Source organism: Heterodontus francisci, chromosome 5 (assembly GCF_036365525.1).
Source record: "Heterodontus francisci isolate sHetFra1 chromosome 5, sHetFra1.hap1, whole genome shotgun sequence".
Classification (NCBI taxonomy): Eukaryota; Metazoa; Chordata; class Chondrichthyes; order Heterodontiformes; family Heterodontidae; genus Heterodontus; species Heterodontus francisci.
In genome coordinates this window covers 29,181,799-29,198,194 of record NC_090375.1, presented here as the reverse complement: position 1 = coordinate 29,198,194, position 16,396 = coordinate 29,181,799, and the positions used below count along the sequence as shown (strand labels likewise).

General features: G+C 39.7%; 1 protein-coding gene across 8 annotated transcripts in view; it reads right to left on the bottom strand.

Annotated features, from left to right (window-relative positions):
- ppp4r1 (protein phosphatase 4, regulatory subunit 1) overlaps positions 1 to 16,396 on the bottom strand; it is a 112,069-nt gene that overhangs the window by 62,500 nt on the left and 33,173 nt on the right. For all 8 annotated transcript variants that reach the window (XM_068031242.1, XM_068031247.1, XM_068031243.1 and 5 more), the window contains 7 exons: positions 14,924 to 15,066; positions 13,253 to 13,399; positions 8,694 to 8,801; positions 8,541 to 8,606; positions 6,261 to 6,419; positions 2,690 to 2,832; positions 15 to 586 (listed from right to left, as the gene is read on the bottom strand). In XM_068031242.1, the coding sequence (XP_067887343.1) occupies positions 15 to 586; positions 2,690 to 2,832; positions 6,261 to 6,419; positions 8,541 to 8,606; positions 8,694 to 8,801; positions 13,253 to 13,399; positions 14,924 to 15,066 (1,338 nt within the window). The remainder of the gene's footprint in view (positions 1 to 14; positions 587 to 2,689; positions 2,833 to 6,260; positions 6,420 to 8,540; positions 8,607 to 8,693; positions 8,802 to 13,252; positions 13,400 to 14,923; positions 15,067 to 16,396) is intronic.

The following is a 16,396-nucleotide window of genomic DNA, read 5'->3' as shown; positions in this document are numbered from 1 at the left end:
GCATGCTATTGTACCTTTTACATCCGGGTCATCTATGTGCGGTTCCAAGTTTTCCAGCATCTCTTCCAGTTCTTTTCTCGTAGCTGTGCTAAAGCTTGGACAGCCTGATACTGCTTCTTTCTGTGTTGGATCTTTGCTTTCTTGCTTCTTTGAACATTGTAGCAGCTCCAGTTCCAAATCAAGATCTATTGTAGGGATAGGAGTCCTCCAGTAATGGAATGAGTTGTACATGTTGTCTGGAAAGGCAGTCTTTTCTGAACTGTGCCCAGATTCTTGTGAGGACGGGATGGAATTTGTGCTGTCTGAATTTGGCAACTGACTTTCACTGAAAACTCCGCTTGCTTCAGATGATCCAGATTTAGTACATACATAAGAATCAGACTGTGGCTGCAATGATGTTGCCTGGGTATGACTGACATCGCTTCTACATTCGTTGTCACAGTTTCGTTCATCTTTTGGGGAGAATTCAGTGGCTGCATTTACTGATTCCACAGGACAACAGCTAAAGCCTGAAGTTTCTTGTTCTGTTTCAGCACGTTCCACAGCTCCATCTGCAAGTTTTTCGGCTTCTGTCACACATTTTGCACTAAGATAGATAACAGGTACTTTATTTCATGAACAACCACCAAAATCCAAGAATAGTGTTGGTTCATAGCTTAAATCCTTTAAAAAAAAACTGAACACGGCAAACTCTAGAAATTTTAGCTTTATGGCCAGTTTGAAAGCATTACATAATCCAAAAGTTATCCTCTGTAAAAATACACCTACGGATTTACAAGTCAACCTTCCAATAATGCTGGCTGCTCAGAGATTAATAGGAATGGCTAGCGTATAAAATTTGAAATAAAATTAAATTTGGAATTAACCTGGGATTTAAACATGTTATTTGAAATAGAGTCAGGAAATATGCGTTTACCACTTTGTTTCTTGTAGAATGTATAATGTAGATAACTATCTAAGTTGATATTCATTTTCAGTACATTTAGGTTTTTGAAGCAATGCACTATTCTTGCTCAAGAGACCAAATTTCTAAAAACTAGGAAATTTTATCCATTTGTTTTTCCTCCTACACCAAAGACAATACGGTTTAGATCAAGAACTCCGAGCAAGGAAATACGAGCGTAAACTTTTATTCAACTAATCAATGACAATGCACACTGACTTATTTAATCGTGAGATATTCCGTTTGTACAAAGTTGCAGCTTGAAATGGGTGGGTACATCACTGTACGCACCTTGACAACACTACACAATTCTGCGCTAGAGTCTCTACAACTATCCACTAGCACAGGGAGTGATCATGGAGTGATGTGGGCTTTTCTTGTTTTGGCTTTGTTCCATGTACCATGCTGACCATAAAGGCCACATTCACATAGCACCAATCGTCAGGTTCAGGTCTCAGCTTCATAAACAGTCCATCCTCTGCAAATAACCTCACCAGTGACCATTACCTCCAGATTTGACTATTCCAAAGCTATTCTGGCTGGTTTTTCGCCCTCCACCCTATAACTTTAGCTCATCTAATATTGTTCTGCAAGCTGCCAATCTTCTTTCCTGCACTCATCCATTACTGATTATCACTGGCTCCCAGTTGTCCCATGCTCTTATTTAAATCCATTCATGGCCACACTGCCCTCCCACCCCCATAAGCTTCCACAGCCCTACAACTTCCCTCCCCTTTTTCAAAGCTTCTGTGAATTCTCCTACTTTCATCCCACCATTAGCAATTGTGCCTTCAGTTGCTGAGGCCAGACACTTGAATTTCCTCTCTCAATCTTCTTCCCCCTGAAACTCATCAAAATTCCCCCTTTGACCAAGCTTTTGGACACTCTTCCTAACAACTCTTTCGGTAACCGTCCAGTTTTGACGATCACACCTTCCTAAACATGCAAGTTGTTTTTAAGTGGAGTATTGAGGGAGTGCTGCAGTGTTGGAGATGCTGTCTTTTAGAGGAGACATTGGTAACTTGAAGCACCATTTGTCTGCTCAGATGCATGAAAAAGTTTCAATGTACTGTTCAAAAGTATAGCACATTGTTCAAACAAACTCTTTTGGTTATTCACTTTTTGTAGGACCCTGCTGTGCAGAAAACTGGCTGTTTAGTTTACATATTACTGACTGTATTTCAAAAGTAATCCAGTAATTGTAAAAACGTTCGGGACATCATGAAGACTCATAAAGCAACAAAGTTATTTTTTAATACTCCACAATGGTCTTATCCAAGGGTATTCCTTGTAAAATCATATCCACAATTTTACCAATGCAGCTCTTGTACAATAAAATTGGATCTGCCACTTGGACATGATTTCCCAGATTTCTTCAGGCATTAGTGGTGAAGTATGTTCTAATACTTGGGAAATGTGTCAATGCTGATTAATATGCATATACTACACAATATTAATATTCAGTATAGGACAACTTAACAAAATCATGTGCAATTATAGAGGAATTTGCATGTCAAGAATTACATAACATCTGATGGTTTTGACATTATAAAACTATCAGCATGAGAAAGTTACTTCACTGAACATACTTTGTGGACATCGGGATACATAAAGACAACATGGCAGCTGTAATGATTACTATACTCTTGCTTTATGACGAAGCCCAAATATCAGCACAGGATATATTCAGTGTTCATACTAATGTAAGTATACAAGTACTAATCAAACACTGACTATGGAGCGCACCTGTTGTTGTTTTCTGTCCCTTTGCTCTCGAATACATTCTTGGAGGAAAGCACATCTTCCTCTTTGAAGTAATGACCGGCAGCAGACGAGCTAGCAAAGGTTGAGATAAAAGGCCCTAATGACTGGAAGGCAGCTTGACGAACCTGCAAATAGAGCACTTCAATGTTAAAATGCTACTCAGGTTTCCCACCACCATCTGCAGTAGTTCTTCCAAGTGGAAAGTAAACTAACTCAAGTAACCAAGAATAAAGACAGAAAATGCTAGAAATACTCAGTAGATTAGGCAGCATCTGTAAAGAGTGAAGTAGAGTGAATGTTTTAGGTCAATGACCTTTCATGAGAACTGGAAAAAAGTTAGAGATGTAACAGCTTTTAATCAACTATAAAGGCAGTGAAAGGGGAGGAGAGGGACAACAGAAGGGAAGATCTGTGATAGGGTGAAAGGCAGGGGAGATTAAATGACTAAAGGGATGATGGTGCAAGGCAAAAGGAGATGGCAATGGGACAACAAACAAATGGGTCTAGAGGTGGTGTAAATGGAAATAGAATCATTACCAACAGGAGTTGTTGGAAAAATGGGGGCAGTGGTTATGATCTGAAATTACTGAACTCAATATTGAGCTCAGAAGGCTGTAAAGTGCCTACTCAAAAGATGAAGTTTAGTTTAGTTTAGAGATACAGCACTGAAACAGGCCCTTCGGCCCACCGAGTCTGCGCCGACCATGAAGCGCTATTCAGGTTTACACTGAGCTTCAATGGAACAGTGTACTTGACTGAGGACAGAGACGTCAGTGTGAGTGGGTGGAGAATTAAAATGACAGGTGACCAAGACCTCAAGGGTCACGTTTGAAGGAACATTTCCAGTTACCCAATCTAAGTTCGGTCTCCCCATTGTTGATGAGACCATATTGTGAGCACTGAGCACAGTACAACACTGAATAGAGTATAATAAATTGAAATAGAAGTAAATTGTTGTTTCATCTGCAACAAGTGTTTGGGTGAACCCTGGAGGCTGGAAAGAGACAAGGGGAGAAGGAGAAGGAAAAGGGCAGGGTTGCATCTCTTGCACAGGCATGGGAAGAGGAAGGGAGTGATTGAGGAATGGACCAGGAAGGAATGGCCTGTTCGGTACTGAAAAGGGGAGGAAAGATGCGTTTGGTGGTGATATCATGCTGGAGGTTGTAGAAAATGGTGGATGATGATGTGCTGAATGTGGATGCTGGCATAACCAAGTGTAGAATAGTTAATGTGCGTCAAAGCAGTTTTCATCTAAGTAACAGCCAAGTTCAAAAGTTTCTGAATGTTAGTAGAATCTTAAATACTGATTGCATCATTCTTAATACTTACTCAGTTGAAACTTTAAAAACAAATTCTACAACGATTGTGTAACCATAGGGAGCAAGGGAGTACTAAAGAAAGCCATATGGGAGCTGAAGGTATAATGTACATGCAATTTCACCAAATATTTGTCAAAGTAATGCATCACTATATAGGCAAAACAAATGTACTAACAGTGGGAAAGGCTGGAGGGGGGGCGCAATGTTGGGGCAGAGATTAATAGAATTGGTGATCTTGCATTGTGGAAACAGTTTGTGTAGAATCTCAAGCATTAATCCTTGGAACCTTGGGTAATGGAGTGGAGTTTTGGATGGTGGGATTTGGGAGCATGGAAGACTGTTCACAATAATAGTTCTTTCAAAAGGAGTCATGGAGACAAGGGAGAGACTTTGTTCATTCTAATTTGATTGCTTCCAAATCTCAACTGGAGGTTTTAAACAGCAAACAAAACGTAAAGGAAAAGAATAGGAAAGGAGCAGAAGACAGAGAAAGATCAAGGGCAAGGCGGCTTCAGGCCCCTCTCCACCCTCCTTTGGTGGAAGTGGATGATAACCCATGTGAGGCAGAAACATACATGGGCTTAGCAGATAGCTTGAAGGGGAAGAGACCGGGGTTGTAACGGGTACAAGGGATGGTAGGAAAGGCTTGAAATGGGAACATAATGGGAGTGGGGCAAGAAAACATGAGTGATTGGAGGGGGGGGGGGGGCGCGGTGGAAAGGGAGCCGAGGGCTGCATTTTCCATATAACCTGCAGCAATTGGTGGCTCCTTTCCTCACCAACCGACCCAAACTAAAGCAAAGAATATTACAGATGAAACTCAAGAGAAAAAGCCAAGAAGAAAAAACCCCACAGAAACAGCAAAATAAAAACAAAGACGACTAAGTGACCCCATATTCTGTACATAACTGTTCAATGTTATGGGAGGAGATTTTCTCCATGCCGACAGAGTGAGTTCATGGAAGCCTGCTTCCTCGTCTTGCCCCACACTCGAGGTGTAGTAACCCTCAAGTTATACATCACCAACTGTCTCTCTCTAATGGGGAGAGATGCCTATGGTCCTTTAGGACTATGGCTAGAGCAATAAAAATCTACATAGAGACATCAGAATTAAGCTTCGTAAAAATAAGACAACATACAAATCTACATAATTTTGTCAAATATTCAATGTTAAGTAGCACATTAAATTTGTAGCAGAAAAATATCAAAAAGAACACCAGGTGTCACACATTATGCAAGCTCAAATAAGCTATTTATTCAGCGATTTGCTGAAACAGAAATCGAGCAAGAGGACACTTGAAGGTTTTTTTTAATAAATCAAATTGGTATATTTATCTGATGGAAGTAGCTGCCGTCACCAATCTTTTGAGTCAACTGACTCTACACAGCTGTAAAAACAAAGTACATCTTAAAAGATTAATTTGCTCCTAAATTTTTAATGATAGCAATCCATTTGCTATGATACTACACACTGGAGTATATCTTGGGAACCTACTATCCTTACATGTCACATTCTTCAAAAACATTACATCCGTTCTTGGTTTGTTCTCTGCCTCTGCTCCACATAAATTTGATTACATTTTGTCCTGTGATTGAAATTCTGCCAACCCCAATTCTACCTAACAACTGGCATCTTCTTGCACAGTCCCACTCTTTCAGCCACTGCGAAACATCACACGAAATGAACTAGATTACTTGGATTTCCGATAGCAATTGCACAGGCGAAGGATTATGCCCAGCAAATTTAACCTGTTTACGCATAGGTGGAATATTGGAGACAGAGACCAGAGCAATGAACTGGAAAGGACAAAGTACCTCAAAAAGCTGGAGGTCTGAGGAGACAGATAAATCCAGGAAGGAAGTGGAACTGTGATAAAGCAAGAGTTGCAGAATCCAGACGCGAGAGAACAGTACAACCATGATGGGTGATACTTGGATTGAGTAGGGGAGTAAAAGTTTCATGCAGCTATTAAGATGTCTGGAATTTTTGCCCTTGGTATTTGACAGTTCATAAAAACTGAAGGTCTGGTACCCGTTGGGAAGCAAAATAATTTTTTTTTGGTGCCTATTACAAGTTCAGACATGGCCCTGCAGACAGAAAGAAACAGCCATGGATGGAGTTCATGAACCACATGTATGGGAAGATCACTAGAGAATTCTGGCAACAATACAAACACATTTCATTGCTTATCAACTAAAGATTCTGAACATGCAGAAAAGACATTGCGCCTCACCCATCGTGAAGGGTCGCTGATCAGATTAATGAAGATCGAAGATAGTTTTGTTCTCCGAATTTCCTGAGAGGTTGCACAAGAAATGCCCATAAAGCATTCGGCACATGCTTTCCGCACTCCCCATACATTATCAGAGCAGAGCTGGAAGAACCTGGGTAACTACACAGGAAAATCCAAGGAAATGGGATTTTCAATTATATTTGACACTTCATTTTAGACTGGAGATTTTTTTTCTAAAAAAATACACCAACAGTGATATTCAAAGAATGTCAATACAAGTAGAGCTACAGCTGCATGAAAGCATTCATTTCAAACAGTGATTTTTGGGCCTTTGCAACAAACAAATATAGACACAGAACATACTAATTCAAAATAAACTTACTATATTTTAAAATTTTATTCCAAGCGGTCAATAAAATTTCAAGAACTTGCATTTAATGTAGCAAAAATGTCCCACTGCACTTCACAAAATGGGTATCAGAACAAAAGCTGCGATGCTCAAAACAGTCACAAGATTGAAAATTCATTTCAATGCAGTGTCAGGTGATTTTTTTTCCATTTATATTTTAATTATGGGATCCTCAGTAACCAAAATATAAAATGAAAAAAACTGAACATTTGAGAAGTACATTGAAAATAATTCAAATATAATTCCACATTTTATTACATTTCACTTTTTGTTGCTTCAAAATTCAACATTACTTTATGTTAACACCTATTTCCCAGAAGAACTGAAAGCAATTCGTGAAACGCAAATCATGAATTTCACTGACAATTGAGTGAGTAAATGCACTAGCTGCTGTGTTACTGAGCTTCATACATTAAAGTGATTCATGACTCAAACCCTGGTCTGTCCTGAGTTTTCTGATCTGTGTGTGCAGTGGCTGGAGTACAATTGGACTCAGTACCTCTACACTGAGGTGGGAAGGGTCCCTACAGTGATTTCTATCCAGTGACCACCCCCAGAAAGTGAACAAGTTGTGAAAGGATCAGACTGAATAACTCCCTCCCACCCCACCACCATGCATGGTCAAATAGCCTGCTGACACTCACTGTCAAGGTTCATACATTAAGAATGATTCTTGGTGAATTACCAGAAAGCTGCCGCACCTGTCGAACCTTACCTCAGGATAAGCCTTCTAGGGAAACAGAGGAAAAGAAGGAAATAGGAAACAAATAATAGGAAAAAAACACTACGACCTACTTAGTTCTATTTGTTGAAAAATATAGCTTTATTGCCAGCTAGCAAAGAAATCCTCAAGAGTTACAAAAGGAATAAATGTCAACAGACCAATAAGAATAGTCATGCACCCGCCTGGAGTGTGACAGTCTTAGGTTTTGATGTGGTTTCTTTAATTCAACACAATGTTGACATACAATGAAGTCTTGCGATTATATCCCAATTCCAGAAAACAAAATAATTATTAAATGCACACATATACACATGTTCACTTTTTTCATTAACCCAAGTTCTGATGTAATCACTCAGTCATATACAACACAGAAGGCAGCCATTTGGCCCATCAAGTCCATGCCAGCTCTTCACAGAGCTTTCCAGTCAGCCCCACTCCCCTGCTCAATCCCCGTGGCCCTGCAAGTCTATTTCTTTCAAGTGGCCATCCAATTTCCTTTTGAAGTCATTGATTGTCTCCACTTCTGCCACCCTTGTGGGCAGCGAGTTTCAGATCTTTACGACTTGCTGCGTAAAAAAGTTCTTCCTCCTAGTCCCCCTGCATCTGTTGCCCAAAACCTTCAATCTGTGTACCCTAGTCTTTGTACCATTAGTTAATGGGAACAGCTTTTCTCCGTCCAACCTATCGAAGCCTGTCATAATACACTTCATTTAAATCTCCCCTCAATCTCCTTGGTTCTAAGGAGAACAACCCCAGTTTTTCCACCCTACCCTTGTGACTGAAATCCCCCACACCAGGAATCATTTGGAAAATCTCCTCAGCACCCTCCCAAGGAACCTCACATGTTTCCTGAAGTGTGGTGACCAGAACTGGATGCAATACTCCAGTTGGAGCCGAACCAGAGCTTTATAAAGATTCAGCATAACTTCCCTGCTTTTTCAATTTATGGGGAAAGATCACCTGCTGTACAGTATTCGAAAAGTTTAGCAACACTATTAACCATGTTACTTATTCAGAACAATGTCATGGCAACATAACAAATGTATAATTAAAACTTTTAACAAGGATTTTTTCCCTCTTTGCTGTCCTCAAAGGCCAAAGACAAGATTTGCTATGAAGTACTGATTACTATTTTATGCATACTTACCAGCAATTCTTCAGTGGCCTCACGACCAACAACACTGGATATATCTCCAATATTGGCAGCACACACCTGAAAGAAAAAATTCATGCTTGCTACAAATTAAAATCCAAAAAGGGATGGAGGAAAAACCAATAAGCGATAATTACAAAAACTAACCTTGCGAACGTGGAACATCCGGCAATCACAGCACATCTCACAGAATCGGTGCAGTATATATTTTTCTGTGATAGTCTTTCCCACCATGGGAGCCATTTTACACATGATCTACAATCGAGGCAAAAGCAAAAAAGTAAACTAAACCAAAAATCAATTACTGCAGCACATTTTCCTAATTTCTGTGAAATAGGCATTTCATTCATTTTGGGGACACATTCAATTGCTGTGATAAAAACTTAGAACTATTCATAATCTATTTACAGACAAAACTATTCATAAACTATTTAGAAACATATATCATCAAAAATCTATGAGCACTCTATCCCCACACCTTTACCGGCTTGAAGAAAAACTAGTTAAAATCTCCGAGATTAATTTGAAGTATTTATCTGGTCCTCTTCATCCTTAAAATAACATGCATCCACCATACCAGGCTGTTATGTGAGACAAGAGAGGAGATAGCAGGGGTTCTGACACAAATTTTTAAATCCTCTCTAGCCACAGGAGAGGTACCAGAGGACTGGAAGACAGCGAATGTGGTACCATTATTCAAGAAGGGATAAACCAGGTAATTACAGGCCGGTGAGTCTAACATCAGTGGTTGGGAAAATATTGGAAAAAATTCTGAGGGACAGGATTAATCTCCATTTGGAGAGGCAGGGATTAATCGGGGATAGTCAGCATGGCTTTGTCAGGGGGAGATCATGTCTAACTAACTTGATTGAATTTTTTGAGGTGACTAGATGGGCCGATGAGGGTAAAGCAGTAGATGTAGTACACATGGATTTCAATAAGGCTTTTGATAAGGTCTTGCATGGTTAAGAAGGTAAGAGCCCATGGGATCCAGGGCAATTTGGCAAATTGGATGCAAAATTGGCTTAGTGGCAGGAGGCAGAGGGTAATGGTCGAGGGCTGTTTTTGCGACTGGAAGCCTGTGACCAGTGGTGTACCACAGGGATCGGTGCTGGGACCCTTGCTATTTGTAGTGTACATTAATGATTTAGACGTGAATATAGGAGGTATGATCAGTAAGTTCGCAGATGACACGAAAATTGGTGGTGTTGTAAATAGTGAGGATGAAATCCTTAGATTACAGGGAGATATAGATGGGCTGGTAAGATGGGCGGAACAGTGGCAAAGAGAATTTAATCCTGAAAAGCGTGAGGTAATGCATTTTGGGAGGACTAACAAGGCAAGGGAATACACAATGGATGGTAGGGCCCTTGGAAATACAGACAGTCAGAAGGACCTTGGTGTACTTGCCCATAGATCACTGAAGGCAGTAGCACAGGTGGATAAGATGGTTAGGAAGGCATATGGGATACATGCCTTTATTAGCTGAGGCATAGAATATAAGAGCAGGGAGGTTACGATGGAGCTATATAAAATGCTAGTTAGGCGACGGCTGGAGTACACTATAGGAAGAATGCGATTGCACTGGAGATGGTGCAGAGGAGATTCACCAGGATGTTGCCTGGGCTGGAGCATTTCAGCTATGAAGAGAGACTGAAAAGGCTAGGGGTGTTTTCCTTGGAACAGAGAAGGCTAAGGGGGGACATGATTGAGCTGTACAAGATTATGAGCAGCATTGATAGGAGGAAACTTTTTCCCTTAGCGGAGGGGTCAAGAACCAGGAGGCATAGATTTAGGATAAGGGGCAGGAGGTTTAGGGGAGATTTGATGAAACATTTGTTCACCCAGAGGGTGGTTGGAATCTGGAATATACTGCCTGAAGAGGTGGTGGAGGCAGGAACCCTCACAACATTTAAGAAATATTTAGATGAGCACTTGAAACAGCATAGCATACAGGACTACAGGCCAAGTGCAGGAATATGGGATTAGAATAGTTGGGTGCTGTATGGCTGGCACAGACAAGATGGGCTGGTTCTGTGCTGTATATCTCTATGACTCCAAGATAAATTGATTGGCATTAGGAAAACCTTATATCTAACATATAAAAATTCCAAGGCATCAGAGAGTTAGTGTCTTTCCATGTCCTAGAAAGCTTTTCGTCGTCTTAAAATTAATACTGGAGTATAATTCAGTGGGTGCAGGTGGTTCGCTGGAATCTCATCCAAGCAGTGGTCATTCTTCATGTTGTGCCTAAGCACTGTGACAGCAACCTATTCTACCATGGTAGGAATTAAGATGAGCTCAAACCTATTCACGTCCAATGTTCATACATTCATAGTTTTCATAAGCCTCACTGGATCGGAAAACGTGGCTGATTTTCCTTTTAATCAAAGGCAGGGACGAAATGTAGGGCTAATTCTTCTTATTCACAAACAGCTAACTCAACGAAAGGAAGTGGAATACCTGATCAGTATGTTTTAATGCTGCATCAGTTATTAGTCTAGTGGGTAAGGCAATCAGGAAGCTGCCTTTCAGCTTTCCCTGTAAAAAGGTACCAATGCAGAAATAACCACTGTCTATTCTACATACCTGATGCTGGTGCATGGTCAAAAATTCTATCCTTGCTCGATAGGTGCAATATTACACTTGTATCCTCCAGTTCGAGTCACCATTTTATATAAGTAACCTGTTCAGCTCTGTTCTATTCATGTCTTTCTACATTTAAAGCATATCCCCTCTTAACCTTCTCAATTCAATAATTTTAATTCTGTAATTAGAGTCAGAGAGATACAGCACTGAAACAGGCCCTTCGGCCCACCAAGTCTGTGCCGACCAATAACCACCCATTTATACTAATCCTACATTAATCCCACATTCCCTACCACATCCCCACCACCTACCTACACGAGAGGCAATTTACAATGGTCAATTTACCCATCAACCTGCAAATCTTTGGCTGTGGGAGGAAACCGGTGCACCTGGCGGAAACCCACACGGTCACAGGGAGAACTTGCAAACTCCGCACAGGCAGTACCCAGAACTGAAACCGGGTCGCTGGAGCTCTGAGGCCGCGGCGCTAACCACTGCGCCACTGTGCTGCCCCGATTCCTTAGAAAACTTTATAACTTGAAACCTTTGAAAATATTTTTGATCTTCTGAACTACCTCCAATTCATCCTTATCTTAACAGGTGGGGGAACCCAGTTTAGGCACACTGGGGTTAACTTCCATTCCCTCCACTGGCCAGGTATGAAGTGGCAATGCAATCAAAAAAAACAGTACTGCACAACACTTGCTGCACTTTTCCTGCTGATATCCACGTCTCAATCATTTTGGTGGTGGGTCTTGAAAGAGACGGCCCAAGCAGCACCGGAAATGGACGGGAGCCTCATTAGCTTTTCAAAATGGGGTTCCAAAACATCAACAGGTCTCTGAAGCAGCTTACACAGCACAAGCTTTGCCCATTGGTACTTGGTGTTTAGCAGTCTGTCAGCAATCCGTAAAAAGGGACATTTGCAGACTGCTGGAAAAAAGGGGGAAAAGGTTGTAAACTATGTTTGTGGAATTAAGAGGAGCATTAACATACCTCCTGGCCCACAAAAACTGCCCACCAATGCTGGAGCCTTCATGGCCCTCTCTCAAGAACTGTTGAATTAAGACTTAACTTGAAGCAACGGTCAGCTTTGACAATAAACCTATTAAAAGACATTCCAGTACATATAGCAAAGAATTTCAATAAGTTAGTAGCAAGTTCAGCAGCAGGGAACTAATCACCTTTTCCAGAAGCAGATGTTCGGAATAGAATGACATTATTAGAAGTTTCACTTGGTAGAATACCAACACTGAAACCACTGATATGATAAAGTAGAGATGTATGATGCTTAAATTTTAAGATCATAAAATAATGAGAAATATACAATCATTCTAAGGTTGTAAACACCTGTTTAAATTTTTTTATTCATTCATGGGATATAGGCGTTGTTGGCAAGGTCAGCATTTGTTGCTCATCTCAAATTGCTAAATGAAAAACGTTACTAGGGGTGATAGTTAAGAAAGGGTCCAGAACATTACAGGCTAGGCAGAAAAGCTTTCTTTCTTTATTAGAAAGGGGGGCCTTGAAGCCTTACTTATTCTGCACTTTTCTGCCTGAAAAAAACCACAGCTGGAAAGTTAGGGAATGTCAAGCAAGTAAAGGTGGCACACATTTATGGCTGCAAGGACAGAACATAAATAGCGTTGAATGATACTCAAGAAGAAACATGCATATTGTCACGAAGGAGGGAATGAGAAAAAGGTATAAATAGACATTGGAACAGATAACGTAAAAATCAACTATGGTCTGATCAACTGAGCTGAGAACTGTTAATATGCTTGACCTCTCTGGCTAAAATTCAAGGTTTTTTCCTAAGTACTGCTGTTCAGCATGTGTTTACTTATTGTAGGCTTAAAAAATCTGACATTCAATGTTGTGAACCTTATTAATTTGAGGTGTAAATTATAAGTACACACACATTTACTTCATCTCTAACACCTTTTCCTAAATGAACACAATTCCATGATGTGCACATTTCTGAATATACATTGCACATAAAATTTCAGTTGCCATCCTTTAGCCTGAACTGTGCCCAGATCTTATTCAATGTGACCGATCTTCTCATTAGTAATTGCACGACTAAATTTAAACTTGAAAATATGCATTTCACTTACTGCTACAACTTCTGTTTTCAGATCGTCATTGCTTTCAGGAGCAGTCAGATCCAGTAGAACTGGACATACCTTAGTTTCCACATCATATCTTTCTATTATCTCTTGTTCTAACACCACCAGTAAAGCTGCCTGGCTCGTCTTCCGCACCTAAAAATAGTAATTGAAGGCGTGAAGTAGACTGTAACCAATCAACTTAAAATATAGAATATACGCATTACAACATTTTATCAATTGATTGATTTGACAGTGGAAAGTAACTTCAATTAATGCTTTTCAATAAAATTGCATTTCTGTTGTGTCATTAACATTTTTGAACTGTGCGTGAGGGATTTCATAATGCCATAACACAATTACTACATTCAGTGGAAATTCAACTCCAACTATTCCTTCATCAAGCTAAGAAATACTCATCCAATTTACTAGATTAGTAGAACATTAAATAGCAAACAGTCAATTGTAAAATGAATTCATCCATCAATGCATCGAGAGAATTCACAGATTGTGTGGAAATTAGAGATTCAAATAAAAACTGAACACATGAAGGAATCTAAAGCAGTGTTTAACCATTTTTCTTTGATTACTTTGGTTGGTGGATTTTTTAAATATTTCATTATTTAGACCTCCAGTATGTTGTCTATTTTTTCCTGTTACGAGCTATGGCTGAGTTGAAGTTATATAGTTCTTATCTCCTTCTCCAAGGTCATTACTGAAAACAATTTAAGGCTCAGAAGACTATTCGTCTGCAGGAGATGTCACACAAAGCCTGATCTTATCTTCAACTGGCGTCAACATGGTCAAACTTATAGGAGTCACTGGATACCAAAATGAAACAAGTAACCTGCCCCATTTCCCCCTCCCTAACCCAGAGACTCTGCTATCGACAGCAGTGCCTGCTGCCTCAGCTAACATCAGCAAGCTCAGAGATGGGGACCTAAATCTTAGATTTTCCTGCTCTGCAGAGTTCAACTATTCACTCATCAAATCTACTGAACATAGTTTCCAACCAGGATCTTCAGTCCTAGTTAGCAGGAAGAACTTCACATTTACCCAGAAACTCAACATCTCTAAGTACTGTGCACTATTATTGTAAGAACAACCAAAAATCATATGTTTAGTGCCAATTTACTTATGGGGACCACAATGCAAATTCTGCCTCAACAAACAGCCATATAATATTAAAACAAAAATATTGAATGAAAACTGCTTAGAGCAAGGGGGAGAGAGTGAGAGAAAAATAATGACAACAGGACAAGGCTTAGTCGTGATGCCCTCAAGAAATAAATAGGCTGTAAGGCTCACTTTAGAAAAAATAGGTCGCAGGTGAGACATATTGACTGGCTGCTGGCAGTCATAAAACTGTATCTCAGCACAAGTTCGGGCCTTGGAGGAGAGTTGGGGTCAGTGGGGAAGTACAAAGAGAAAATGTACATCTGTTTAATTGAGGGACTTAATTCAGCTTATTACACTGCTTTATAGAAACTTGTAAACAAGTCATTAGGACCAGGTAAAGGGTTAAGTTCCAACAAGCCTACATTTCAGAGAAACCAAAAAAGTTCTCAAAATATGCATTCTCCACAGTTTACAAATCAAATGGAAAACATCCAATTGAATATTTGCAACTAAAACCAATCTAAAGGACAGCCTCCTTTAAAGGAAAAAAAAGAAACATACCTGGTTGTTGGGGTCTGCAAGGCATCTAACCATAAAGGGCAACAAGTATTTGGAGAAAGCGTAAGGAATAGAAGGCCTATTCTCTTGGCAGAATATGGCAATATGAGGCACCTGTTCCATCAACTCCGCACGGACTGTTGGTTCTGTAAGGAAAATTGCCTGCTTTATGTAACTAGCAACAAACAAGAAAACTATTGAAACTTATTTTGCTGTACATGGTAGCCATTTTCCATCATTTTGGATAGTCTGCTGCAGAGGAACTAGTGATTTTTAACTGCCTAGAAAAGAGCACCTAACTGCACTTAGTCATTTCCATGGCCTACATTGCATCACACACTCCATAAAAGTATTTAAGTTGCAAAAAATTGATATGATGGAAGTTATTATCCGCACATTCACCACCTTTGGGTTTTTTCACATTTGAATTTATATTTGATTATTGGTTAACTTTTTAACAAAGTCTTGATTCTGACAGTGTAGTTGAGACTACACCAAAATAGCGACAAGCAACTCTAGCTGTGTTACAAGTTTAATTTCATTTTACCCTAAAATGAAGGATTAACTGGTCATCTGATTTAATAAATCTAAAAAAGTTATGTAACTGGTACCATTACAATGTGCTTACAGTTTTATTGATCAAATTTCTACAATACAAGGGAATCATAGCACAAGTTGCACAACCCAAATGAGGCTTGTTTATTTAACAGGCTGAACATATTAATTACTCATTCACATAAATCAAGCAGCTCTTGGAGCTACTGCTCTTAATACTTCCAAGCTGTTCAAGTTATTTTGCTAAGAGAAAGTGCTCCTGCTTATCATATAGATTTTAAAATAACTCTCCTGGCTCACATTTATTCATTGGCATACTTGGAGATTTTTTTCCAATTATACACAACTATTGTATTGGCACGGTAATAAAGTTATCCGAGCTACAGTCCTATAGGTTGAAACAAATTTGCATACCTAGCAAATCCAGATAACATCCTTCTGTTATTTGACTATCCAAATCTACTCTTCAAATAAGTTTATACAAAGCACGTAGTGACACCGAAAATTGTTGAGTGCTGGTTACCTGGCAAGAATACCATCAGCAATCATGTGCAGTAACTTGGAGTGGTAAGCACACAATACAATTCCAAAAGCAAACTCTGGCTGATAAGAGTACTTGCGATTTGTTGCTGGACACTATCTTTACAGTATGCTATCGCACTCTAAATGGAATAGGAGGACACTACAATGGATAGTCAAAAATGTCTTGTTGGACTGACAACTGCATTTCCGAATAACATCCTTAACTCTAGTTGCCACTGTCTAAGACCAAAGATCAACCTGCATACAAATTTTAATGCTTTTTTCACTCCTGTGAAATATAAATGTAGGATAGCAACTACATTTTAGTCAGAATTTCTCATGCCATTTCAAGACTGCAAATACACATTGAAATGATAAACAAACGTCAATAAAGCAGTT